This window comes from Lepidochelys olivacea, assembly GCF_965140295.1.
Source record: "Lepidochelys olivacea isolate rLepOli2 genome assembly, chromosome: 10".
In the NCBI taxonomy this organism is placed as follows: domain Eukaryota; kingdom Metazoa; phylum Chordata; order Testudines; family Cheloniidae; genus Lepidochelys; species Lepidochelys olivacea.
In genome coordinates, this window is record NC_140420.1 from 9,440,981 (window position 1) to 9,468,262 (window position 27,282).

Sequence of the window (27,282 nt, forward strand, 5' to 3'; positions counted from 1 at the left end):
TAGTCCACGAGGTAAATCAAGATGATGGGAGTTTCTATACCAGAACACTGTTGATTCATTTAATCTGGCATCTTGCAGCAGTTAGTACCTGTTCATTCAGAGGAAATACTTAATACTGCATCTGGCTGGTTATGTTGTGTCATACACACAGAGGAGGGGTGCACAGAGACACTGAATAATCCTTAGTTTGTCACCAGGTCACTCATTAATGTTCAGTGCTAATTTAAACTGATAATGCAGTGCTGTTTGCCCAGGTGTCACACAAAACTCTCTCCCCTCTGGCTTCCTCTTCTGCATAAATGGAGATGTGGACGTACATTTACACACACACCTATTTTACATGCTATTACAAGCTAGGGATTATTTTGTGAAGATTTTTTCAGATCTTCATTTGAAACGCAGATGCTGAAATGTAAGGAGTTTCATAAAATCTCTTTTGTGTCTGATCTTTCTCCATACAGTAGCAACAGCCAAAATATTCTGGCATCTCTGTCATTGGAGATTTTTCAGGAGCAGGTTAGACAAACACCTGTCAGGGATGGTCTAGATAATACGTACTCCTGCCTTGAGTGCAGAGGACTGGACTAGATGACCTCTTGAGGGCCCTTCCAGTCCTGTGATGCTCATTGTAGAAAGGAAGTGGGGGTTGCGATACCAAACTGCTGGTCTGGCATACTGGAAATAAAATAGTCTGCTGCTGTTAATTTGGTGTGTCTTCTCTTGGGTGTATCCCAGTCTCTAGTAATATTGTATTTTGTCATCTCTGATCTGGTATTTACTGTGCTTGGGGCAGGCAGAAATTGAGTTTCAATACTAGAATCGAACTGTGGAGGTTTTAGCATTGAGAGTTCAAGTGAAGCATCTCCATTCATCCCTTGGTACATAAATTTTCAGCAAAATATTAACTTTCATGGACATCATTCAGTATCTTTCTGCCACTCCTTTCCCAGTAGAAAAGGGGAAGTAGGAGTATTGTGACTGTCATGTCCCAAATAAGAAGGGAAAACATAGCTTTAAATCCTTTAACAGAGTTTTGCCTTCGGTAGTTGTCCAGAGGAGATTTCACATGTGAAGACAATAAAGCTTCCTGTTGAATATAAGGAAAAGGAAGCACAGCTGGAGTTCAGGCCTAGCTTCCTGCCTTGTTCGGAGTTTCCAAAAATGTACAAACAGCATCCTGTTAAGAGGACGAGGGAGGAGCAGCAATCAGAGCAGATTCAGTTCCATGGACTGCTTTTTCTGTTTCTTCCTAATACAGATCCAAGTATCTGGATGAAATTCAGAGAGGTTGTGGATACTAGTTCATTAGCCACTAAACTATAAAATTTACGCTAGGTCTGAAGTTGATGTTCATTGAATTGTGAGAAATTAATGATGCTGGCGAGAGCAAGGTATATTATGGGCTGTTGCTGTAAAGCCTGTCTCCACACTGCTCTGTGAGCGCACCTCAGTACAACGTAGCCTCTGCTGATGAGTTCCAGACTGCTTTGATCAGGCTGATTGTGTGCTGAACTTGTGTCCACATCACAAGTCCACTAGGATAACTAGATTGAGACACACATGCCCACTCACCCACTCGCCCCATGGAAATGTGTTCCATACACAGCGTGTTCCATACACAGCCTAGCCAGCAGAGGCAAAGGAATCCATCTCTTTCAATTTCAGTGCAGCACCTCCACTCAGCTACCGTGACAGTTTCTACAGTCTCCAACCTACTGGTTTGGACTTTGCTAGCCTCTCTTTCTCCTAGGTGGCAAGTTCAAGGGTTTAGCCTGGCCTAAAGCTCAGTAAGATGGATCTCATAATCAGAAATAGATTTCTCAGCCCTTGTGGTGACAGGAACTAATTGCCAAGACTTTTCCTTCCAAGTCCCACACTAAGATAATATAGTTAATGGAGCCTTTCCAGTGGATTATACCCCAAGAATTATAATCCTAGAATTATGTCCATTGTCCGCAAGCCGTCTCCCAGAGGGATGGGTTGTGCAGTGCCATTGTTAGAACTAAACACTTCCAGATAATGTTCTGGATTCCAGCTTGTATTCCATGCTATAATAAAACCTATGTGCATATCTTTGAACAGTAACATCTAGAAAGTCTGTGTGGGAATGGGGGCAGACTTGAGGGATAAAATGCCCATTTTCCATAGGAAAGACTTGATTTTTCTTTAATTTCTGGTGAATAAAAAAAGTAATGTCAAAAAAATCTCATGCCTAGCCGACTAAAAATTGAAAAATATGTTCATGGCAACTTGGTAACCAAAGCAACAGCCAGACACAAGAGCTGTAGTTCGTGAATGACATTACACAGTTTGCTTTCCCTGCACCTTTATCCCCTTGACTATATTTCTGTGCAGCCCAAGTCAAGAATCATGTGCCCTTTGACTTTGGTTTGAAATTCTTTCCAAGCCAGAGCTTAGCCCTGCTGCATTTTGGCTCACTTGGAAACCAGATTTAAGCCTGTAGAATGTGACCAGTGATTAAATTCCTTTCACTCAATTTGTTTTCTACTCATCAAGGGTCGACTCCAAATGGAGTTCAGCCCAGACCTCCTTGGAACAACACAAGGCTTTAGAGACGAAGTAGGGAGAAACAGGACTGTCTAAGAAGTGAGGGGGAAATTAGGAAAAGTGCTATTGAGAGAGGTGGGTTCTCGTTACTCACGCTGAGAATAGGCAAAGCAAACATAGCAATTCCGACTTCTTCCCTTTTACCCCTCTTATGTTGCAGAGAAGAAAAAATGACTGCAGCCCGAATTAGAAAATGCCATAAGTGTGGGACTGGCCTAATTAAATCTGAGGGTTGCAACCGCATGTCCTGTCGTTGTGGTGCCCAAATGTGCTACCTCTGCCGAGCCTCCATTAATGGGTATGACCACTTCTGCCAACACCCTCGATCACCAGGGGCCCCTTGCCAGGATTGTGCAAAATGCTCTCTCTGGACTGACCCCACGGTAAGTGATTAACAAATCATGGAATATTGCAATCACTGTTGAGTGTTAATGCCTTGTGTTAGGAGCTCTCCACTGTATGAGCTCTGTTTACAGATCAGCATAGGTGCAGGTTTAAGACAGCACAACAGTTTCCTTTCATCAGGGCCAGCCAAATTGCTTTGCTAAAGGACCCCAGCACTCCCTTTAACAAAGAAAAAACTGAAAGACTTCTTGTAAAGATGGTTCTCCAGTCGGGAATGCTAAGAACAATGATCATGGCATCTGGGTAGCGGGACAGGCATGCAGCAAGAAGGAGTGAGAAGTATATGTAGTAGTTAGAGCAGAGGATGGGAGTTTGGATTCCAGGGATTTATTCCCAGTTCTGTGTCCGACTCATTGTTTGTTTGACTTTTGGGGAAATCATTTGTTCTCTGTGCTTGATTACCAATCAGATGTGGGTATTGTGACTCTGGGTGGGGATGGATGAATGAATGTTTGTTTGTAAAGTGCCTGAAAGTCAAAGGTACAAAGTTACTGGTATAATGTATCAGTTATGTCCCCTCTTGCTGCTTTTGGCAGTGCTTAGACTGAGAAGGACTGAAGCGTAGCTTTAACCTGTGGAGAAGGCTGTAATAGGTATAATAATTAGGGAAGTCACGTTCCTGAAGATTTTCAGTTGTACAAAGCCAGAAAATGGGATGGGGGCAGAAGAAGGGAGTTGAGAGCTTCCTGCTACCAGGAAGCAGCCTTCAAACAGCAAAGCTGCAAGCTGGTTTTCCCCAGTACTTGCTTGAGCTTGACTGGTTCAGACTCTTCACCCTTGAAGGAGTAGCCACACTAGGTGCACAGTGGGTTACCAGAGCTTCACTGGTTCATCTTTACGCAGGGAATGCATGCACCTCTTTGACTTCCTTACTCTGTGAACTGCCCTGAGTTGCTGCCATCCTTTAGGTGAACACTAGACTGGCATCCTCACAGTCCCTCCCCTCGCCCTGCAGGCTCTCAAGAGTTTCTAAAGAATTCTGAACCCAGCTAGGTTCAATCGCTGGTTTAAACTGCCATCCCCCCCAAGAGTTGCCTTTTCCCTGATTTCTCCCAGCACTGAATAGTTGTTGCCCAGAACAAAGCCAGACCGTGAGCTAACTACACCTTTTCCCCATGCCACAGCCAAAGTACTTCTGATGCCCATTCCTTCGGTGTCCAAACAGTCTAATTCCACTGTTCCGTTCCCCAGCGGGACCTGATTCCGCAAGTCAGGAACAGTAGCGCTTCCTCGTTCCAACAAGGCTGCTGATTGTATTCAGCAATGACATCTCTGCAGAGTTGGGGAGAACACGAGGGCATTCAAAAAGCTCATACTGTACTTAAAATAAAACAAAGACTATACTGTCATCTAGCCCTCTTCCTCTGGTTAATTAACCAATGTGGCAAAGCAAAATTTCCCACTCTCAGCTGGGAGGTGGCACTGCCAACTTCCTTGGATGACAAAGCGTTGGCTAGCCGAGGAGCTGAAGCTGGCTGAGTTCTCTGTTCCGTGTGTACAGGGGTGCCATGAAACACGTGGGACAGTGTAGGCTTTTAAGCTGAAATTGTAAATGGATCTTTGGTGTATTAACTCTTTTTTTAAAAAAAAAAAGTTTCAAACAGAATAGGTGAAAGGGTTTAGGGCAGCTAATTCAGCCGTGCCCCAGCTCTGTTCTAGTATGGGGAGTTTGGTGGAGGGGAAAGAACAATACAGAGAAAGTAACCCAAGGTCAAGAAATGCAAGATGCAAAGTGAGTTGTGTATCTCATAAGGGGAAATCGAGAGAGGCAGAAGAACATCAGGAACCCTATCCGGCTTCTATCCTCTGTCTTGGTGGAGACATCATTTCAGTGAATTGGTACCCTGCTCAGCACTGTGCCCCCTTGCTCCATGTCTGGGCACCATTGTCATTTGTGTGTCCCTTTCACCCCTTTTCTGTGTAATCCTTTTTATTTTTTTTCTTTCCTTTCTAACCCTCTTTATTCCTTAATCAACAGAAGGCTCCATGCTGCTTGGTATGGAGTTGGGGTGTCCATGATTGGATCTGTAGGACTGGATCATGTGCCCTTGTTAGCAAACTTCGTGCTAAGGCTACAGAGAAGAAATGCTTGAGCCACTCAGCTGCTTCCTGAATCTGCAGCCCTGTACATGCGAGCAGCTCCTGCCTAGCTGTCAGTATTAGGGAGTGCTGCAATCATGAAATGGACGTGTGCATTCAAGTGTGGCTTTTATTAGAGGCAGGGCAGATCTAGAAGCAAGCTGCTTTCTCCACCTTCACTGCTCCTTTTTTGTCTATAAATGTACACCCTGGACTAGTTCAGCATCTCCCTTTCCCCCACTACTTAGGTTGGGGAAACAGAGTTACCACATTCTGGTTGTCTTATTAACAGAGCAAGAAATGGTAGCTATGGTGCAGGAGTCCACCTTGCTCATTTTTATTTCATGAATATGCATTTTAACTTGCTGTTACATTTTGGGATGATGGATAGCCTTGGTGAAGAATCCATTATGGAAGCGTTGGTAGAGACCCTATAGTTAAGACCAATTTCTGTTTTGCCCTTAGAGCCAGGCATGTAACCTCTGTTTTGCATGAAAAATACCATGTATCCTTCCCCAAACTTTGAACACTCACTCTGAGTCTAGAATGAGTCTTCTGAGACTATACAAATGAATCTGTTAATCAGTTTGTTAAAAATTAATTAAAAACTGAGTCCTTTAAAACATTTAGCATTTTCATTCTTTGTCCCAAATGATCTTACCAGAATAATGCAGGCACTTAAATCTTTCTATATAATACAACTAATTTAAATCTGGTCCATAGGCAATATTTTAAAAGATTAAGTTGTAACTAAGCTAAGTTATTAGTGATTGTATCTAATGGTTATGGTTATATAAGCTACAGACAAGCTCAGGCAACTACTAAGTGGGGCCATTGTGACATATGGGATAATTTAACCAATTATCACCTCTGCAGCTAATTTGCATTCAATAATTCTGTTGGTTGTCATGAGTTAAGGATATGAGGGAGACTGGACTCACATGCTGACAGCTCTCATTGGTAAACTGCTTGGCCCAGCTGTCACTTCAGATGTTCTGTGGCCACATGCTAGCTTGAAAGGCTTTCCATGACACTGCAGCCCCAATTCCATTGCACACTTAGGCAGTGCTGCTGGGGGAGTCCTTTAAAGCATAGAGACTTTGGGACTCTCGTTCCCTGTCCCCCGTCACACATTGCTGGTCTCACTAAGGCCACCCTCTAAGCCCATAAATCAGTTGCAGATTAAGGGCCAGATTTTACCAGTATGCTCAGCTGGTCTGTGCTGAACTGGTGATGCGACACAGCTGTAAACCCTAATGACTCAGGCAGTTTGACTGTTTTGGTGAACCAGTGAATCTGCCCTTAGAAGTTTAAAAATTTAAAAATATTTGTTTAATATTACCTGTCTTCAAATTATTGGAAATATTGCATGGTAGCCTTCATGTTGAGTTTCTTGTTTAGGGTTTATGACATTGTAAAACACTTAGGAAATTCCCAAACAAACTAAGTTAAGCTGAAGTTAAATTTGAGAGTATGCTTGAGTAACTTAAGGCAAAAATCATTCCACAGATGTTACAATTATCCCAAAATCAAGCATTGTAAACAGAGGAAATTCAGAGTTAAGCTTATACATAAAAGAACTCCAGACATGTTAAGGTAAGAAATGTACAATTAAGGCACTCAAACAACTTTAACTCTGCTCGTGGGGGTGGGCGTGACGACTCACTCTAGAAACCAGTTTAGTCTAATGTGGGACCACAAACTCTAAAATGCCTTAGTCATAATACTGTGGTTATTACATATAATCCACTCAGGCCCCTTAAAACTGAATGGTTGTTATTTTAATAACTCTGCATCTCTTTGTGACAAATCTGAGGAACTGTTGGAGGTTTTGGAACAAATTGATAAACCAAACAGTAGTAAGTCACCAGGACCAGATGGTATTCACCCAAGAGGTCTGAAGAAACTCAAATATGAAATTCCAGAACTACTAACTGTGGTATGTAACCTGTTGCTTAAATCAGCCTCTGTACCAGATGACTGGTGGATAGCTAATGTGATGCCAGTTTTTTCAAAAGGGCTGTAGAGGTGATCCTGGCAATTACAGACTGGTAAATCTGACTTCAGTGCCTGGCAAATTGTTTGAAACTGTAGTAAAGAACAGAATTATCAGACACATAGATGAACGTGGTATGTTGGGGAAGGGTCAACACGGCTTCTGTAAAAGGAAATCATGCCTCTCCAATCTATGAAAATTCTTGGAGGGTGTCTCTCAATGCACTGTCCACCTGTGGAACTTGTTGCAAGGAGATGTTAGGAAGGCTAAAAGTATAACTGGGTTCAAAAAAGAATTAGATAAGTTCATGGAGGATAGGTCCGTCCATGACTATTAGTCAAGATAGTCAGAGACACAACCCCATGTTCTGGGTATCCCTAAACACCTGACTGCTAGAAGCTGGGCCTGGATGATAGGGGGTGGATCACTTGATAAAGTGCCTTGTTCTGTTCACTCCTTCTGAAGCATCTGGCAGTGGTCACTGTCCGAAGACTGCATACTGGGCTAGATGGACCATGGATCTGATACACTATGGCTGTTACGTTCTTATGCCAATGTGTTCTCTAGCAGCACCCCCCTCTTCCTGCAGTACTGTGTCTCCCCTACCCCATTTATGACACAGAGCTGCCTTTATCCCCCTTTCCTGTTGCATGAAGGAACACACAAGAAATAGTCTGCGTCTGGTGCTCCTCAGGCTCTCCACAGCTGATCTGGGAATGATTTGAAACAAAACCTTTAATCCTGTGGCAGTCTCTTTCATGAAATCATTTCAAGTTTATTAATAACGGCTGTGGCCACACATACATGGAAAAAAGAGAGCATTAAACAGCCCAGAAAGGGAGGCCCTCGTGGATAAACCCATTCAGAGTTATTTTTCTAAAGCAAAAAAACTCAACCCAGAAACAATTAGTGGGTCTGTCCTTTCTCCTTTCGCATGAGGCTGGCAGACATTTTTCAGTGACGTTCGGTAATTAAAGATGGTACAAAAAACCCTGTAGATAAAACAGTATTTTGAAAAGCTTCATTGATAGCATAAAATAGATTCTATTTTGGGAGCTGCGGTTGGGATTTAGCCTCTGTCTGTGACTTGTGAATCTTTCCTTTCTCCTTTGACACTGCGGTTTCTCTTCCCTGGTGTTTTTGACTTCACTGTGTGCATGCACAATGCTGCTGAGGCAGTAGATGCGCCTCCTTAAAAGCATTGTCAGAATTTGCTTTCCATTTGTTGCAATGAAGAGGTACTTTCCCTAGCAACTGAACCCAGCTCTTTATTTAATCTCTCCACGAATCTGCCACGAGCGCTAAATCAGAGCCATCCTTTTCCTCCGTGCTTGGCATAATGCTTTGTGCATTCCTCTGAACTCAAAGGGGAAGCAGCTGAAAGGAAGAGCGGTCTTTCTCTAAGATGTAACCAGAGCCTTCCCTTGTTTTTGGAACCCCTCAAAGTAGAAAACCCGTCAGCTGACAGTCCAGCACTCTTCTTGGTTCTACTCTGCGTCACGACTTTCATTTGACTGGTAGAACTTGCTGAGACACTGTTTGCATACCCACGTACTGGATTCGGGGCCAGATCTAAGGGCTAGTCTATACTGGCAACATTAAAGCACTTTAATGTGGCTTGTGTAGTCGTGGCAGAGCGCTGGGAAAGAGCTCTCCCAGCACTCTTAAAAAAAAAAAAAAAAAAAAAACCACCTCCGCGAGAAGTGCGGCTCCCAGCACTGGTGCACTGTCTACACTGGAACTTTACAGCGCTGAAACGTGCAGTGCTCATGGGGGTGTTTTTTTCACACCCCTGAGCGAGAAAATTGCAGCAGGATAAAGTGCCAGTGTAAACAAGCCCTTAGTCTTGTGTTGCCATTTAAAATGCAGAATATTTTAATAGGTCTTGGGCAACTTTGTGATGTGGTGTCTGCGGTCATTGATGTAAATGAATCCCTGCAGGGCCTAATTGCTTTTCGCTTGGCACCTCCTTATACTTCATATATAAGAGACTTGTATATAAGGACCAAGATAAGCAAAGTCGTCTGCCCCCCCACCCCCCTGCGCTACCATCATCACAGAAATGGATCCTGTGCCTATGTGATCTTAATGTGTGAACCCTGCTTGGTGCTGTAGAGGAGGCTAAGAGAACCATAGATTTCCTACTGTTAACAAGCCAGAGGGGACCGGTACCAACTTGGTGTGATTAGCTTGAATTTGTGCAGCCGGTGAACAGACCGACTGGAATTATTGGCTGATGATTCTTTTTTTTTTTTCTCATTAAATCTGTTGGGATGCATAACACTGATAAACACTATAGATTGTGCTTGCTGCTTTACTTGGAGGCACATTGTGTAACATGGTTTTGTTGGCACCCAAGGATTAGTCCTTCCTAACCTCTTCCCTGGTCTTGCCTACTAGTCTGGTAAACTCTGCCAACACAGTAAGGGTGCATAATCTTAACCCTCTGATTACTTTCTTGGAGAAAGGGAGGGTGCCTTGTCCTTGATTGTAAATAGTTTTTATCGTGTCTGGAAACATCGAGTTCATCTTTTGGCTTCACCTGCTTAACACTAGCAATTATAGGCTCACAAAAATTGCCAGATCAGATTAACGGTTCATATAGTTCAGTATCCTGTCTCAAACAATGGCCAGTACCAGATGCTTTAGAAGAAGCTGCAAGAGATGCTGCAGTAAGCAGTTATGGAATGACTTGCCCAGAAGGAATTTCTCTTATTAATTCCCTTCAGTTAGAGGTTGATTTATGCCCAGAAGCAGGGGAGTTTATATCCTTTCTAGAACTCTAATTCTTTTAATCCTTCCAGTTAGAACTCTGGATGTTCTTGTTATCCATGTAGATGTCCAGTACTGTTTTCATGCCGCAAACTGTTGCTCTCAATTATTGTTGCAGTGAGTTCCACACAAGTCTGTAATGTGGAAAATTGTTTGATCATGTCTGCAAAATGATGCTCAGAAACTGCCTACTCCTCACAGAAGCCCTGTGTGACAGATTTACTGTATGTCTGGATATGTCTCCATCATTCTGCAAACTCCATTTTGTTTTATGAGCATCATTTTGATTCTAAAATGCACCATGCCTGCCTTTTTGCCTTTTTTTAACCTCCATGTTGGACTGGGTTATCCAGTAGATGTTATCAGGGTCTCTCTCTGTCCACTAGGAGACCAATCAGGAGTCATTACATTCAATGGATGGTCTTCCATTCAAATGGAAGCACCTTAAAACAGTCAGTTGGCTGCAGCCAAGGGGCACCAGTTTTCCCAGTGTGGACTTCAAGTGGGCTGTAACAAAGCAACAAATCACCTGATAGTGAATTTGAAGCTCCTTGGAGAGGGGTGTCACCTGACAAGGGAGGGACTGGAACTTTTATAAAAGGGAGATGCTCTCAATTACAGGAACAAGAAGGCAAGACTTTCTGAGCAGTGAGGACACTGAAGGGAGAGATTGCAATGCATATTTTTTATTCTTCCATAGATGTATGTATCTCATGTGCTTAGTCTATGTAAAGAGTGTTTGATTGAGAAATTTCTTTGCAAAGTCTGTGCATGCATTTCTTTAATTGTCACAGTGTCTCTGAAGGATGAAATAGTAATTCGGAGGGTCTAGCCCTGGGGAGCATGCTGTTGCTACTGGAAAGGTTTGGGGATGACCTAGGCAATTGGACTGTGGAGTCCAATTTCCCAGGAAGGAGTGCTAGATAGAGGTTCTGCACCCCGAGAGTGTGCTTAGAGGCCTAGAGACAGTGTTGCTGCTTTATGGGGGATCCAAGGTTTGGCTCTATCACAGCAGGCTGGTGAGCACAAAGGGAAGCTCATCCAGGATTGTAACCTCCTATGGCAAGTTTAGTGCCATACATCTTTCATGTGGCCGCCTTTTTTAATAGACCAGTATTGGGACCTGAATTGTTACTGCTTCATGCACGGCTTCTATCAATACTCGTTCTGAGTGCCAGTCAGTGTAGCTTATGTTTGCTGTTTCCGTGAAGTGCTGAAGTTCAAGTACAAGCAGAATGGCTAAATTTCCAACCCCGTGTTGTGCTGCGTACCTTACTAGTATTTATATCACTCCTTTTAAGAACTAAAGAGGACTGATAAATCTGTGTATAATCTACAAATGGGAAAAGGGGGGAAATCTACAGAATGCCTGCTGTCCCAGTAACAACAATAGATCTTTGGTCAATAAATGCCCAAAGGAAGTATGTCCACTGCAGAAGGAATCAGTAAACCACGCTGGAACATCACACCTGGAGCTGCACCGGAAGTCTTTTCAGAGCAAAGAGCAGCTGCAGGTGAAGCACTAGTGAAAACTGTTCTTGGGGTTTTTTGGGAGATAGGAGTTGGGGTGGGGGGAATAGCTTGGCCTACAGATGAGTTTACAGATGAGTTTGCCTACTTTATTCTGTTGATTATCAGGGGATCATGGAATAGCTTCTGCTGTAGGGGCATAGCAGTAACATGTGAGAGCATTCCTATTATAAGTGGTGATCATTTACAGCACTAGGATCTCTGGAGTAAGAATTGTTTTGTCAGATTTTAATTCTGACCTGTAACTGTGTACATATAACAGTCGGCGCTTTTGGTGTTAACTTTTCCTCCACAAGAATGTCCTAAAGTCTCTCTTATTGCTCACACATTGCATCAGTTTTTGTGCCTCAGTGTTCCAGCTGGTATGCACTTTTCTTAACTACTGATAGTAATTAAACCCTATTAAGCACTTGCCAAAGTTTTAATGCAGGGTTTGATTTTAAGTGGGAAAGTGTGTTTTATTGGCTTTTTTTTTGTACGCTTACATTTGTAGACATCGCTCTTCTAGAAGGTGGGTGGAAAATGGTTCTAGGCTGTGGCTTTGCAGTGCACAAAATGTGGAATTAATTATAAATATTCCTGAAAATTGGATTTCACAATGGAAAAGTTGACTGCTTCATTGCTGCCTGACTGCATCAGAATTCAGCGGCTAACTTGTTAAGCAGTGTCGTTTTCTGGGAGCATATTAAACCTGAGCTCTATGACCTGCACTTGACTGCCTTTGGGTTTCTGCATTGATCTTCAGACGTTACTTTTGATCTATAAAACCCTAGGTGGGCTGGGGCCTGCCTACCTACCTAAGAGATTCCATCTTTCCCTGTGCTATGTTGCCACAGTTGTGGTCAGCTGAGGCATCTGAACAGAAGCCCCCTCAATATAAGAGAGGGTGTGGCTGGCAGAGTGTTCTTCATTAGGGCCTCAAGCTTCTGGAACTCACTTCTTCCCCCTGGTCTGTAACAGTCAGAGTTTTAGTCTCCAGGGTGTGCTGTAAGGCCTACCTTTTCTCTCTGGCTCCTGAGGAAGTGGGTTGTAGAGAGAGCTGCTGTGGGACCCTGGGGATTGTGTGCGAGATTATGTATCTGTTGATGTATCCGCTTCAGACGTCATCCATGGAATTGAGCTACTGTGACAAGTGTGTCTGCAGAATCCACAATGTACACAGAAATTATACAAGTCAGCAGGGCTTTGGGATTGTCACTGAGTGACACAAAAAGCATTCTCTTTGCTCAGGAGGTAGGAATCTCCTAAAGATGAATCTTTCCTTGCTGAGTGGTGGTAAAACCGCATCATGTACATCGGCGGTTCTCAACCAGGGGTCTGTGAGCTCTTTCAAGAGGGCCGCAGGGCCCTGTGGCTGAAACCCAGAGATCCCCGGCACCCACTGCAGGGTTGAAGCTGGGAGGCGTGGGGCTGAAGCCCTGATCCCTGGCACCCCCTGTGAGGCAGAAACCCTGAGTCCATGGGAAGAGTTGGGGACATGGAGGGCATTGGCGCCCTTTTCTCCTCTCCCCCTCCTCCCCCCCGCCCCAAACTGCAGCACAAGAATATGGCAGTCCCTGGGGCAGCCCCATCTCCTCTCCCCAGCCAGGTCGGAGATAGGAAGCCGGAGCCGGGCAGTGCGGGGCAACTGGTGCTCTGGCTGGTGCCATGGAGCAGGCAGCGGCAGCGTTCCCTCCTCTCCTGCTGGTGCCCCGGGTTGAAGCTGCTCCTTCAGCTCCCAGCCCCCTTTGCTCCCGCAGAGGCAGCTGGTAAGAGCTGCCTGGGTGGGGGGGACCTGGCTTCATGGCTGGCAACCACTCTGGGAACAGGGACCGCAGGGGAGCCCTACCAGCACACAGCCCCTAATACCCCTCTCCCTGCACCCTGAGCTACCCCCTGCCCGCACACGGCCCCACCTACCCTGCTGCCCGCACACAGCCCCTCGCTGCACCCTGAGCTACCCCCTGCCCGCAGACAGCCCCTCGCCACCCCCTCGCTGCACCCTGAGCTACCCCCTGCTCTCACACAGCCCCACTGACCCTGCTGCCCGCACACAGCCCCTTGCCACCCCCTCGCTGCACCCTGAGCTACCACTGCCCTCACACAGCCCCTCGCCACTCCCTCCCTCAGCCCACAGCCACCCCCTGTGTGCATACAGCCCCAGCTACCCCTTCCTTACACCTTGAGCTACCCCTCCTGCCTGCACACAGCCCCTAGCTATCCCCTCCCTGCACCCTAAGCTGGTTTCAAACTTTTTGAGCTAAGCCCCCCACCTTTGAGTTATATTTTTGGTTGCCCCCTGCCCCCCCTCCCCCCTTCCAAACTCAGACTGGCTGGGTGGCCTGCTGAGGTGAGTCAGGGGGTGGAGGTAGTGTTCCCTCCCTGGACCCAACCATGCGGAGGTGGCTTGAGCCCCACTGGCCCCTGCCCACCCCCACCACCGCAATGGAAGTCAAACTATGTCTATGTCCGAGCCCCCCCCCACACACACACACCTGCTGGGCCCTGGAGTTTTTATAGCATGTTGAGGGGGGCTTCAGAGAGGAAAAGGTTGAGAACCCCCGACGTACGTGGCAGGAGCAAGCTATTCCAGGGGGAGCACTCCATGGCTTTATCCCCAAACTCTTACGAGAGAGCTGGTATGCAGAAGAATGGCTCCTGGCTAGGGCCTAGCAATTGCATGTTGTTGGGGTGGGGGTGTTGCTTAGGATAAAACAAGCTGCAGGCTATACCCTTTCTGTGGAGGAGGAGGGCAGGGTAAGGTTAGCAGAAGTAGTGACCTGTTCCTTTATATACAGATTTTCAGATGCAGCTGGTCCAAGAAGTGGAAATACGGGGGTGGTGAAACTGCTATTTCAATAGTATTTTAAACCAGCTGAAAATGGAAAATACTGGTAGCCTGAGAATTCTAGGCCAGAGATGAAGATAAAAACTCAACACTGGATATGCCTCTGAACTCCGTTTGCCTCTTCCTAACTATATGCTGTGTTCTGTGACTCTCCCAGTCAGGGAAAATAGCAATCTGGAATCTGTAGTTTGGACTCAGAGGGTAATTAAAAGCTTGTGCATGATTTATGGTACGCTTATTCCATAAAATAGATGTACTTCAGCACTTTCATGGCAATATGTAGACTGTCCTTAACAATCCATGAAGAAGTGTTTCGGAAAGACTTAAATTTAACCACTGACTCAGAAGAATAATCAAAGACAGGGAAGGAATCCTGAAGAAAGCCATCAAGCCGATTAGGATAAGGTTTCCCAGAGACAATTAGGATATCTTCCCTCCCCCCCATGAACACACCCTGAAAAAGCTTAGCCACCAATACTGCCTGACACGTACTGGAGGACTAGCTCTGAATCAGGAATCTGGCAAAACTTACAATCACTTTTATATGTGCACACTCATAACATCTTTCACAGGAGTGTCCCAGAGCACTTTCCAAAATACAAGATATTTTCCACATTAAAAAATTGCAAGAAGAAATGTATGGGTTTTGCAGTAATGGAAATAAGATGGATAGAATTAACTAGAGCCATGCATATTGTGAGCAATGTACTGTTTAAATTCCCCATATATCCAGCTGCACTCTCCAACAGTTGAATAGAACATAACTTTTATTTCTTACACAAATGACCCCCAAGTGCTTCTGACTAATGCAGATATTCTGTGTCCTGCAATAGTTCCCACGCCTTAGGTTTTAGAAACTATCGCTGAGGAAAGAGGTGCTGGTCAGAATGCTTATTTCCTGCTCTTCTCAAAATATGACAGGGCGTCAGTGTTTCATCTCGGTAGCCTCCAATGGCTGGCAGAAAGTAACCTTAATGTAACATTGCAAAGAATGGTTAAGAGACTCACGGCCATAAATACAAACATAGGTTCTACAACCAAACATCCCAAATGTTTTGTTAGGCACAAATAGGAAGCCATCTCATTGGCCCTTTGATGACATGATCTGATTTGCCTTGACAGTTCTTGCTTGCCGTTCTGTAATGGAAAAGCCATTATCAGAGTGATATGGAGCAGGCAGAACTGGATAGTTGATATCAAAAGAAACAAACAAAATGATTCCTGGCTTTCACACTAAAATTAGAATGATTTGTATTAAGTTTAATGATATCAACTTGATTGGGATCATCTGGGTATCAGAATCAGTTCCCCTCACTTAGGCACTTTTCTCATCTATCTGGGTACTTACGGCCCCCATCACTTCACCTCCCTCGAGGGCCACTCATACAGACCTTTGTAAAGTGTTTTGATCATTTTACGAAAAGGGCCATCTATCTAAATGCCAGCTATTAGCCACCACAACTGTCTAAATGTATAGGATTCACAAGGCTATCGCAAATCCAGGAGGTGCAGAAGGGTAATGCAAGTGATTCAGGAGGAGGCTGAAGAGGAGGAAAAAGAAGTGAAGAAGTTATTGGAGGACCCAGGGTGTACATGCTTGCTGGAGGTGGAGGGATCTTTCAGTCCCGAGTTTGATCTCACAAACCCTTTTATATTAGAGGAATAAGATGGGTGAGGTAATCTCTCCTATTGGACCAACTTCTGTTGGTGAAAGAGACACGCTTCTGAGCTACACAGAGCTCTTCTTCAGACCATCTTGTCTCTCTAATATCCTGGAACCAACACAGTTACAACAATACTGCAAATCCCTTTATATAATATAACTGAACATTCTTACTGTAACTTCTAGATGGCTTTAAAAAACACGCTAGAATTCATGTCCTCAGAATCCAAGATAAGATCTAAATGACTCATTAGTGCAGCATTCAGCTACTAGAGCCAGGATTTAAGTTGTGTTAATCCAGTTGTTGGGCCCACCACTCTGGAGCTGTTGTGGTAGCGTAAATATTTAATAGACTATTGCCATTTTAAAAGATTAATAGCACTCCAACAACTCTTCCGGACGCGAGAGAGTGTTTCGCTGCTGCACTCTGGTTTGTCAAGCTGGTGAATTTTAACACTGATCCAGCTGAAAAGTAATCCGAGGGCTCTTAATTATTCTCCGTGGAGTAGGCTTGGATTCTGTACAGAATCGGTTCTGCAGTACTGCTATTGTTGATGATGCTATTCTGACAAAATGTAGAGTGGTTGCAAGAGGACCACTCTGCCAGTTTCACTTTTAACACTCACACAAAACTGCATTAGCCCTGGTCAGAATGCAGAGATCTGTTTGCAGCAGTAACTGGTTTATTAACCTGTTCGTTTGTTTATTTCCTTGTAATTTAGGAAGATGATGAGAAGATAATCCAGGAGATTCAGAAGGAGGCTGAAGAGGAGCAAAAGAAGAAAAATGGAGGTAGGTCATGTAATTGCCCTCATACAAAACTGAGGATCCAGGGTGGATTTTAGAGGCACCAGGAGAGAGCAAGCGCTTCTAAGCTGCTGGTGAGTCTCTGGTCCCTAGTTGCATCTTCAAAGGCCAGGCTCTTTGCAAATTCCCTTGTAATAACAGCACTCTAATAAGTCTCATTTGGAGTATTGCTACAGAAGTTTGTTGGTTTCATATTGTACAAAAACTTCTGACTGCCTTAGCTGTGTCCATAGTAGGTAATGGCTCTGATCTGCCAGGCAGGAACTAGTTTGTTTTCTGGTCCTCTTGTCTTGTAGATATTGGGATTGCCTCAGAAGGGTGTGCTTTGTCTCTCAAGTGACCACTTTAGCTTAAGGAGTTTTCAGTTGTTTCTAAAGGAAATGTTTTCTGGTCCTTCGCCAAAAGGGGGGTGGCTACAATATATGACCCCAGAGGCCATCTCTGGCAATGCAAGGATGAAAAGCCTTGCACAGTGGTGGGAATGCTAGTAGAGACAGGGCATAGGGATCTTTGCTGGGGTGTCTTCTAGAGCTGAAGCCGTTAACCCTGGGGGTGGTCAGAAAAGGCCTAAATGACACTGGTTGAAAATTCCTGTGCCTCACTGTTGCTCCAGCTTGTGGGCTACTCAGGGCAGGAGACTATGCCACTCACCTGTTCTTGGACAGTGTGGGAGAGAAAACGGAGGCTCCTCCCGGCTCCAAGAGCTCCCCCTGAGGAAGAGGGAGAGGAAAGTCAGACTTCTCGGTCCAAAAATCTGTTGTCTTTTAACTAAATTATCTGAATTGTGACGGATTCTGGTCTTCGAAATTAAATGAAAACAAAGACAGGAAGCTGTGGAGGAAGTTCATAAGACCTAAATGAAGATGAATCAGGAACCAAATTGAGGGAAAGCCACAAAACTAGTCTCTCCCAACTAGGGCCTCCCCTTGTACTCCTCATTGTCCAAACCTAAAAGAGCGGGGCCTGGACAGTTCTGTGGGGTGAGGGATTCCCTGCACTGGAGCCAAGGGGGATTCTACCCATACAGGTGTGGTCTGGAAGGGGAGAGGAGTCCACAGTCCCGTGTATTTAGATATTCTATGAGTGCAGCTGGGAGGGGATTCTGGAAGAGCAGGAAACTCCTTAGGTATCTGACAGCTACAGATTCAAAACTAGTGTAATGCTGATGTGCCATGCTCTTCCCTGCAAAGCTCTGCTAGGCATGCCAGTGCTGCTCAGCACCTCTGAAAACCAGAGCAGTTCTCTGAGAGTTGTTGCCATCCAGCAAAGGATGTAATTAGAAATCAGTGTTCTTCGCGGAGTATCTGTCTGTCGATCCCACTTTAGGGTTGCGTGTGCCTCATGCTTGCAAGACCAGAAATTTGAGGAGCAGTGTCAGCAGAGCTGCACATGTGCATTCCTTGTGCCTCCTCTTGCTCCCATATGAGGGCATACAGGGCGGGGTGGATACTACCCCTCTCCCATTTCCCTCTTACAGCCCTTGGCAGTGAGACAGAGCCTGGCAAGTGCCTGACCTGCTAGTTGGTAGCTTTGACTAAATTTTCTTTAAACCTGAACTATTCAGAACTTTTATTATCATCTTCATCCACTGTAATCCTATCGACGTGTCTGGACTACATATTGATGGCTAGACCCTCTGTACACCCACACATCTTCCACAGGGCTCCTTAGCATGGCAAACTTGAAATTGTAGGCTTCAAGTCCTGCCCATCCTATGATGGGCTACTCCAGGGTTTCTCAAACTTCATTTCACTGCAACCCACCTCTGACCCCCCCCCCAAAAAAAATTTACTACATGACCCTGGGAAGGGGGACCGAAGACCGAGCCCCTCTACCCCAGGCAGAGGGAGTGGGGGGTAAAAGCCTGAGCCCTGCCCCCCTGGGGGGGGGGAAGCCAAAGTTTGAGAGCTTCAGCCCTGGGTGGTGGGACTCAGACTTCTGGCTTCAGATCCAGGCCCCAGCAAGTCTAACGCCAGCCCTGGTGATCCCATTAAAACGGGGTCGTGACCCACATTGGGGTCCCCACCCACAGTTTGCAAACTGCTGGATTCCTTTAAAAGATAGTCATGGTGAGCATACCTTCTGTCTAGAGTCACCATACCAGCAGATGCTCCCTGTGCCTTTCACTTTCCCCGAGGGTGTGTGAGCTGCATGGCTCAGACTCCAGCTTCTGGAACAATCCATGAAGGTCTCTTCAGACATGGGAGAGACTTGTCCACTAGCAAGATCTGAGAGACAAGCCAGAATCCCGCAGCAGACAGGCTATGCCCAAGACTGGCGGAGAGAAGATGACATCAAGAGAGGAACCAACACAGTTGCCTCCTGCACCCAAAACAGACGACAGCATCAAACAGCCACCAACACCTCTGACACTGAAGTCCGGCACCGGACTTGGTTTGAACTTGCAGGCAGAGACTCTAGGCAGAGCTTGGTGTCCTCGGATAAGGATAGACAACACAAAGCCTCTTGAGACAAATCCACAATCCTGAGCAGCTCAAGGCTCCCCCTTGTTAATAATTAGTATGTGTTGAAGTGTGGGGAAGGAAGGATTGGAAAGCCCCCTTAAACAGAAGGTCCTGCCCCTTTGCTGGATCAGAAAACAGGCCCTGAGTCAGTTTAAACTCAAGCGGTTTATTAAGAAGTCTTTTCTCTGTTGGTCTCTGGAGAATCCAATTTGAACCAGTATATGCGAACCTCTCCAGGTGGTGGCATATCTCTGGTGGTGTTACAACCTAAGTGAATTTGCATAATCACCCCCCACTGGTCCTAGCTCATGGAGGAGCTGTGCTCACCCTCCCCCATGGAATTGCATACCATCCCTGGCCCACAATGATACATAAACTTAATACTGTAAGATCTCCCTAAGATATTGCAGGAAATCGCACCCTCCATCCCTGCTATTCAGTCCTCCGAGCCCTTGCAGTTCAAAGCCAGTGCTACTGAGTTAGGGCTGTGGCCACTCCACCCTTTATGCCCTGGTGAAGAGGCCCAGGGTGCATGCCGAGCCCTGACAGAGAGTGCTACTCAAACGTCCATTCTCACGTGGCACATGGGCGCCAACCGTGGGATCAACGCCGACTAAATCTTGGAGAATCACAGTTACTGTAGGTCTGTAACCATTCTCTCTAGAGCCAGGGTTACTCCCTGCTACCATCAGAATTGACAGAGCTGGAAGCCTCTGCCCATAACCTCAGTGCTAGAAGGATAGAAGTGCTGCAAGCCGAGGATCCAAATGCAGTGGTAGAGCTGCACCTGTCCGCCCCATGCCTGCTTCTTGCTAGAGCTCCTAGTTGCTCCGTACATGAACAGCGCACGCTCCCGCAGCTGGAACTGAAGAACCTCCCTGTGAGCAGAGGAGGGAGTTTCTGCTCCGGCCTAGGGTGTTTCTAAAGTTCTGTTTTTAATTTCTTTGCAGAAAGCAGTTTCAAGAGGATCGGCCCTCCTGTGGAAAAGCCTGTGGAGAAAATCCAGAGAGTTGAAGTCATCCCAAGACCAGTCCCTCAGAACCTCCATCAGCCCCGAATGCCCCCTTATCCCTTCGTGCATCCACCCTTCCCACTGCCTCCTGTCCGCCCACTGTACAACAACATACCCCTGAACATCGGACCCATCCCTGCCCCATACGTGCCCCCACTGCCTAACATGCGGGTGAACTACGATTTCCCCCAGATCAATGTTCAGCTGGAGCACAACTTGCCTATGCACTTTGGTCCGCAGCCTCGGCATCGGTTCTGATCCAGTTCAAACAGCACTAGTAATGGAGTCTGCAAGGAGAAGCCACGCTGGCCCCACCACCACCCTCCCCTCTGTCCCCCATCATTTCAGCCTGCTGCAAGAGGTACAGATCTAGATTCCCCTCCCCCCATGCACAGTATTTAAGGCTTCTATGGTGGTTAAATCTTCGTAGTTCAACATTTGGTTCTCTCGAATCTTCTAACCGTGCTGCCCACCCTTTGGGCAGTAAGAGGGTGCATAGTTCAGGCCAGGGGAACTCTGAGGGTCTTTCTGTTTCACAAAGGCTGTTCAGTCAACCATTGAGAGGGAAGTGATGCTACATGGGAATGTAGCCATTCGGCCCACCCCTTGTGCCAAAAACTTACCTTCCTATCTGCAAAAGCAGTGCCCCTCTATTTAATGCAAAGGCTAGCTGGAAGGGAAGGTGATGTGGGGCAGCTTGAAATTATTCAGATGCTGGTAATAAGATTCAGCTGTGTCCTCCCCAGTATTATCCAGGCGTGAAGAAAAAGGGGTGAATCTGAGCATCAGGACTGATTATCCCTCGGAGAATAGTCCCAGGTTTTTACTGCAACCTGCGATTGCCCTGACAACAGGAGTCTGTACAAGCAAATCTACAACCATTTTGCTTAGCCCGGAAGCGCCTGTCATGGTGAGAGTCCAGTGCTAGGATGCAGAAGCCATCTGGCTGCAAAGTACCACTCATGCCACAGCACAGCAACTCAAAGAAAGAGGCTACAAACCACTTTGCAACCTGGCTTAGTATTGTAAGGCCACGACTTTCAGAAATGATGCTTGATTTGGAGTGTCTAACCTGAGACCACTTAAAGGGGGCATGATTTTTCAAAGGATGAGTAGCCAATACTGCCTGGAACACAGGGTCCTTTTCAGTGTCTCAAGTTGGGCACACATAATCACTAGTCATTTATGAAAATCTTGGTTGTAACAGTTGGTAGAAACATACAAATTGTTCAGAAGATAAACATGAAGGCCCGGATTCAGAGTTGCATAGGGGCTAAACTTCATGGCCCCCAGTGCAGTAACCGATTGTGTACATTTAGTGCTGTTGTGCATGCAAGCCTGGTAACTGTATACATACACTCTGCACATATCCAGCTCTGAAAATCTGGGCCCACGGCTTTCCGTGCATGTTTAGATCACTTTAAAATGGGCTGGAAACTGATCAGAGGTGCTGTCCTCGTTAGGGTACCGCTGCTCTGGATCTGGAGGCATACTTTCCGGTTGGTGTAGACGTACCTCCACTAGCGTGATGCCGCTAGTGTGCGAAAAATAGCAATGTAGCCGCAGCAGCATGAGCAACGGGCTGGGCGAGCTGCCCAAGCGCATATCTAGAGTCTCAGAGCAGCTCGCCCATCCTGCTGCTCATGCCACCGCAGCTACAGCACCTCAATCCGAGGCGATGCGGGTATGTCTAACCGAGCCGGAAATTACACCTCCGGTTCTGGTGTAGGCATACGTACTCTGAGCAGCAAAATACCCCTTTCGACACGTTTAATAAGCTTCTGAAAAAAATCAGTTTAATCAACTTCAAACTGTAATACTGCTGAGCTTAGCAAAAGGGATGCTTAGGAGGACCAGTTTTCCTTTAAGAAGCAGTGTGGCAAACTCCTTCAGGCAATCGGGCTCACTCCTGCTTTACCTGTGACCTGAGTTGAGCAGGCTCTGGCTGGCTTGAACTGGGAGCCGTGTTTGACTCTGGGGCAGTATTGTGGTTTGGCTGCAGACTGCGTGTGAATAAGCCAAGTGAGGGATGAGGTAGACTAGAAGGATGGGGTGGAAGGCTTGAAGCTGCCTTGTGTCAAATGGGTACATTTTATGCTAGAGCTGCAGCTTTGCAGGCACAAGCCTTCCCCCTGCACCCTTGCTGTAGTGACTGGAAGGAAGAGAGTGGAAGATGAAACTATCAGAATATCCTTCCACAACTGTGGTTGTCTAGTTAAAAAAAACCAACCAACCACTTCATCACACAGCTGTCTCCCAAACTGTTTGGTATTTGTTGTTGTTGCTGTTAGGAACCAGATCAAATTAATCTCCCCTCTTTTGATTTCCCTCCCTGGAAGTTAACACCCAAGATTTCTTTGCAGGTGTCTGCTTTGCCTCACTAATCTGTCCGATTTGCCCTCTCTGCAAGCAGCGTCTCTTTGGGCATTGAGCAGGCAGTGAACCAGGGTGCTGGGAAGTCTGCGACTGGCAGCTGCAGGAGGCACCAGGAGGAGGGCAAACAAGAGTGGCTGACTGTGCTGTCATGGGCAGGGTGTACTCTCATAAGGAATATGGCAGCGAGCAATCCCTGGCTGGGCTGTGAGGAGGACATTGCTATCAGTAGTGGGATAGTCTCCCCGAGGACCTTGCACAGTGGATGTTTTCATCCTTTTTGGAGCTGATACAATTTCTCCACTCCCAGATGCTATGTATAGGCTGAGAGATGCCCTGTTAACTATTTGTTTCAGGTTGTCGAGTGCTGTTGCCAATGTAGAGTTGTTCACCACACCGTTAACTATTTGTTGACATTGCTGCTAAGACTTTTTAATTTAAAAAATAGTCTAGGGGACGTAGTGGCTTACCGAATGCTGCTCAGCTGTTTTTTATTCAGGTTTAAATCTGCACCTTATACTGAATGATCCCCTCAGTAGCCATGGGCAGCCATGTTGACAGACTGTGTTTGGGACGGGGATGGAGGGCAGATTGGATGTGCGCACTTCCTAGCCACTTTTGCAGTTTCTCAGTAGTTCGGTTGAAAGGGCTCCGCCATATGCCTTCCCCTCCGCACGGCGGCAGCTGTGTATGCAGAACGAGTCCTACCGCTTCGTACCCTGCTTCAAGAACGTGCCTGGAACGTGCTATCCCTCGTGCACAGAGCGGAGCTCCTGCTGTCCCTCTAGCTGGTCAGTGCCCGCACTGGAGATGGAGCTTAGCTTTGTGTCTTGTCTAATTGAATCGAGGAGTAGTGTCCCGGGCTGCCAGTCCACCTCGGCTCTTGCTGCGGAGGCGGTGCTCCGCATGCTATACTGTGACCTGTCTAGCCAATTAAGGAATAAGGCTAATGTATTTCAGAAGGAGTCTTTTCTTGTTTTCCTCGCTCAGCTGGGAGACTAGAGGCATGAAGTTGGGTCTTAAGGAAGTAGTTCAATCAGGGATCCAAGAGTGCCAAGGTAGGGTGAATTTTACCTTTGTCAGCTGGCCCTTCGTTTCATCCTGAGAGACATGAGCAGAAAAGCCCTGACCCCCTGTTACTGGTTTTACAAATTGTAAAGAAAAAAGGGGCCAAGTCCCTTGGGAGGGTTGTTTTTAAAAAAAGTAATAGAAACAAAGCAGCATGCACATGGGTACAGGGGAGCCCAGTTGGTGTCTCCTGTATGATGCTTCAGACATGTATTTCTAACAACTACATCTCTAAGCAGCATGGAGCATCTCCTGACTAAGGGCTGCTGCCTTTGCAGAATGCTCATCTCACGGACCTCCTCAGTCTGATAAGTTTATCTGGAATCTCATTGTGGGAGGGGAGGGCACCATAGCTGAAACAGCTTGTTGGCTTAGGAACTGGCTTCAGCTGACGTCCTAAAGAAAGTACTTCCCCTGGCAGGACGCCGGTGGTCACCTTAGCATGCTGGCAGTGGTGCTGGTACAGCTAATAGGAGTATTTGAGAAATAGGAGCATGGGAAATCTTGATCGCTGAGCTGGCTTTCCAAACCATGGCCGGGGCCTTCATCCAAAACAAACCTGGCCCACTGGAGTGAGTCTGCTGCCTCCTCGCCGCCATTCAAATACTTCCTAAATAAATCAATTGTTCTTTGAAAGCCTCAGATGAAGCAGGTACTAATTCTAATACCCAGTGCCTTTGGGGAGTCTGTGTCCTTCATTCTTCAAGTGTGTTGCACAGGGACTCTCGAATACTCTGCTTATCAAGCACAATTACTGTTCTTTCAAATCCAGTTAAATATCAATTGCTTTTCCCTACACTTCCCCCCCCCCCCCCCATTCCTGCATGTGCAGTTACAGTAGAAGAGACTATTTGGGGATGGTTTCATAGCTGGAAGCACTCTCCAGTTAAAAATTTGAGGTTATGAATCTTTGGCCATATGTGCGCGTCTCTCTCCATATCTACAATAGACTCCTGTAGTGAACGTCTATCACCACAATAAAGAGCTGGAAACAACCAGACCCACCACTCACAACTGAGCCATATCTTTGAAGTGGGTGGTGGTACCAACTCTCTGTAATTTTTGTTAGGTTTAATTTTTGGGTGGAAAGATTCAATTTTATACGGTAGTTACTACGTTTTTTTTTTTTTAGTTCCCCTCTGTCAGTCTGAGTTCAGCAAAACTGCTTGGACAGCATGAGTGTTGGGATTCTACTGTACTGTACCAATCACTCAAGCGAATTTCAGCCTCAGTGCTTGACCAATAGTATAGCAAATGCCTATCACCATGCAAAAATAGAAGTGGTGTGGCCACTTGCACACAGCCATATTGAAACCCTAGAATATAGACCATTAACAAAAATAATGGCCTGGCTCAAACTCCTGGCTTTTGTGTGTTTTTAAAATATATATAAAATATATATAAAGGCCTGTGCAGGGAAAGGCTGGAAATGGGAAGAGAGGCACTTGGCAAAGTAGCCAAGGAAGGTCTAGTGTCTGTACTTGACCAGTTTTTAGTCTTCTGTGTTAACGGTAAGCACTGGTTCCCACTACATGAGCAAACTTTGTACCCTCTGGATTTGATGGCGCACGGCAAGCCTCCTGACTTTCCCATCTTCACATCAAAGGAGGCAGGATCCCCCCTCGGTAGTGTTTGGGGACATTGTGGTGATGAGGAGCCTTCGCTGAGATGTTCCTGAAGCATGTGTATGCCTGATGTCTCTCCATGGGCGGTCCTAGCGCAGCCCTGCTGAAGAGAAGGAGAGAATTCTTTCTCCCATCACAATGGTGAAGGCCCGTTTTGTGTCTGCGAGGAGAGAAATCAGGGCCCATTGTATGAAACCAACATCAAGTCCTGTGGGCAGCTACAGGCAGTCCAGAGAGATCAGATCAGCTCTTCACCCAGCATCGCCCCTGCATTTCACCTTTCGGTCCTTTCTGGGTCTGTGGTGGGGCTCCTGTCACAGAGAAAGCTCTGGACTAGGAATTGCCCTGCAGAGAAATGTGGGACCTCTCCTTCTCTGTCATCCTAACTGGCGAATTTAGAGCCCTCCATTGTCTTCTAGCAACAGTTGGGTTAATGGGGATGTTTCTCCGCTTAAAGAACAAACCATTTCCTGCACAATTAAAACCAGAAAATTCCATGTTTTGGACTTACCTGGTGTTTTTATGGGTACATCTCCCCTGCAAAATAAGACCCACCACAGCGAGTCTCAGAGCCTGGGTCAACTGACATGGGCTCTCGGGGCTCAGAATAGCAGTGTAACTGTTCGGGCATGGGCTGGAGGCTAGGATCTGAGACCCTCCTCCCTCACTGAGTTTCTGAGCCCAGGCTCCAGCCTGTGTCTACGCTGCTGTTTTGAGCCCCAGAGAGCCCCAGCTGAGTTGTGAAACTCGCTGCTGCAGGCTTTTTTTTTTTTTTTTTAACAGTTTAGACATAACCTTTGCCCCCTTTAAAACCTCAATGTTCTTCAATGGGAGATGTCTTGTGGGCCCAGATCGATGTTATGACTGGTATTTTTTATGATTAATTGCAGTGTCCCATTTTACTTGCCTTAAAGGTGGAGAGAGAAATTTGGTATTTGCACTTAGCAAAACATTATATTAAAAAAAAACAAAAAAAACCCAACCTTGTAAAAACAAATTGTGCATGTTCTGCAACTTTGTATAGCAATAGCTGAAAATGAATAGGTGGTTTATTAAAAAAAAATATTTTTCTTTACCCTCTGGTAGAAAACTGTTCTAATTCTGTGTGTAAAAAGTCCCTGTATAATATTGTAATTTGAATTTTTTGTAAATAAATTTTTGTGCACTCTGGCTTTCACTTCCGTGCTTTTCATTGCTCCATCAATGTCCATGAGAAGCTGGTTGGTTGGAGTTTGAGGATAATTATAGGTGACAGCTGGTAGAAAGCAGAGACCAACCATAATTCTCGTACCAGGTTTCAGTCAGAATGGTTAAAAACTGTGAAAGTTAGTCAGCAAAACATTCGAGCCTCCTGTAAAAGCTTGATGTGTTCCAAAAGCCTAAAAGGAAAACGAGAACGGGATATAAAATGGCTTCCATTCTCTCATTGCTGTGTGAAGCAGGACTAATCCTGTAAAGTAGTCCTTTAAAAGCACTGCATGAACATGTGTACACACACTCTAGCCCAGGGGTTCTCAAACTTTTGTACTGGTGACCCCTTTCACATAGCAAGCCTCTGAGTGAGACACACCCCCCCTTATAAATTAAAAACACTTTATATATTTAACACCATTATAAATGCTGGAGGTGAAGCGGGGTTTGGGGTGGAGGCTGGCTGCTCACGACCCCCCCCATGCAATAACCTCACAACCCCCTGAGGGGTCCTGACCCCCCAGTGTGAGAACCCCCGCTCTAGCCTATCTGGATTTTCAGGGCCATATTCACCTGTATGCTCTGGCTGCTTTGTGGTGTGAATGTTTAAAATAGAAATAGGAAATGAAAGAGGAAATGTCCATACTGGCAGCCTAGCAACGGACTGGGACAGGAAGAGTGGGGAGACGGTTGGAGGCAGGGGACTGTGGGAGACTTAGAATCATAGAATATCAGGGTTGGAAGGGACCCCTGAAGGTCATCTATTCCAACCCCCTGCTCGAAGCAGGACCAATTCCCAGTTAAATCATCCCAGCCAGGGCTTTGTCAAGCCTGACCTTAAAAACCTCTAAGGACGGAGATTCTACCACCTCCCTAGGTAACGCATTCCAGTGTTTCACCA

At 46.0% G+C, this 27,282-nt stretch overlaps 1 protein-coding gene across 2 annotated transcripts in view; it reads left to right on the forward strand.

Annotated features, from left to right (window-relative positions):
• Positions 1–26,303, forward strand: part of RNF216 (ring finger protein 216) — a 118,958-nt gene extending 92,655 nt beyond the window's left edge. Inside the window, exons 15-17 of one of the 2 annotated variants that reach the window (XM_084641098.1) lie at positions 2,729–2,951; positions 16,563–16,632; positions 20,063–26,303. In XM_084641098.1, the coding sequence (XP_084497224.1) occupies positions 2,729–2,951; positions 16,563–16,632; positions 20,063–20,382 (613 nt within the window). In that variant the 3' untranslated portion in view covers positions 20,383–26,303. Of the gene's footprint in view, positions 1–2,728; positions 2,952–4,951; positions 5,154–16,562; positions 16,633–20,062 lie in introns of those variants that run through there. The other variant, XM_084641099.1, reaches the window with a different exon arrangement.
• Positions 26,304–27,282: the final 979 nt, after the last annotated feature.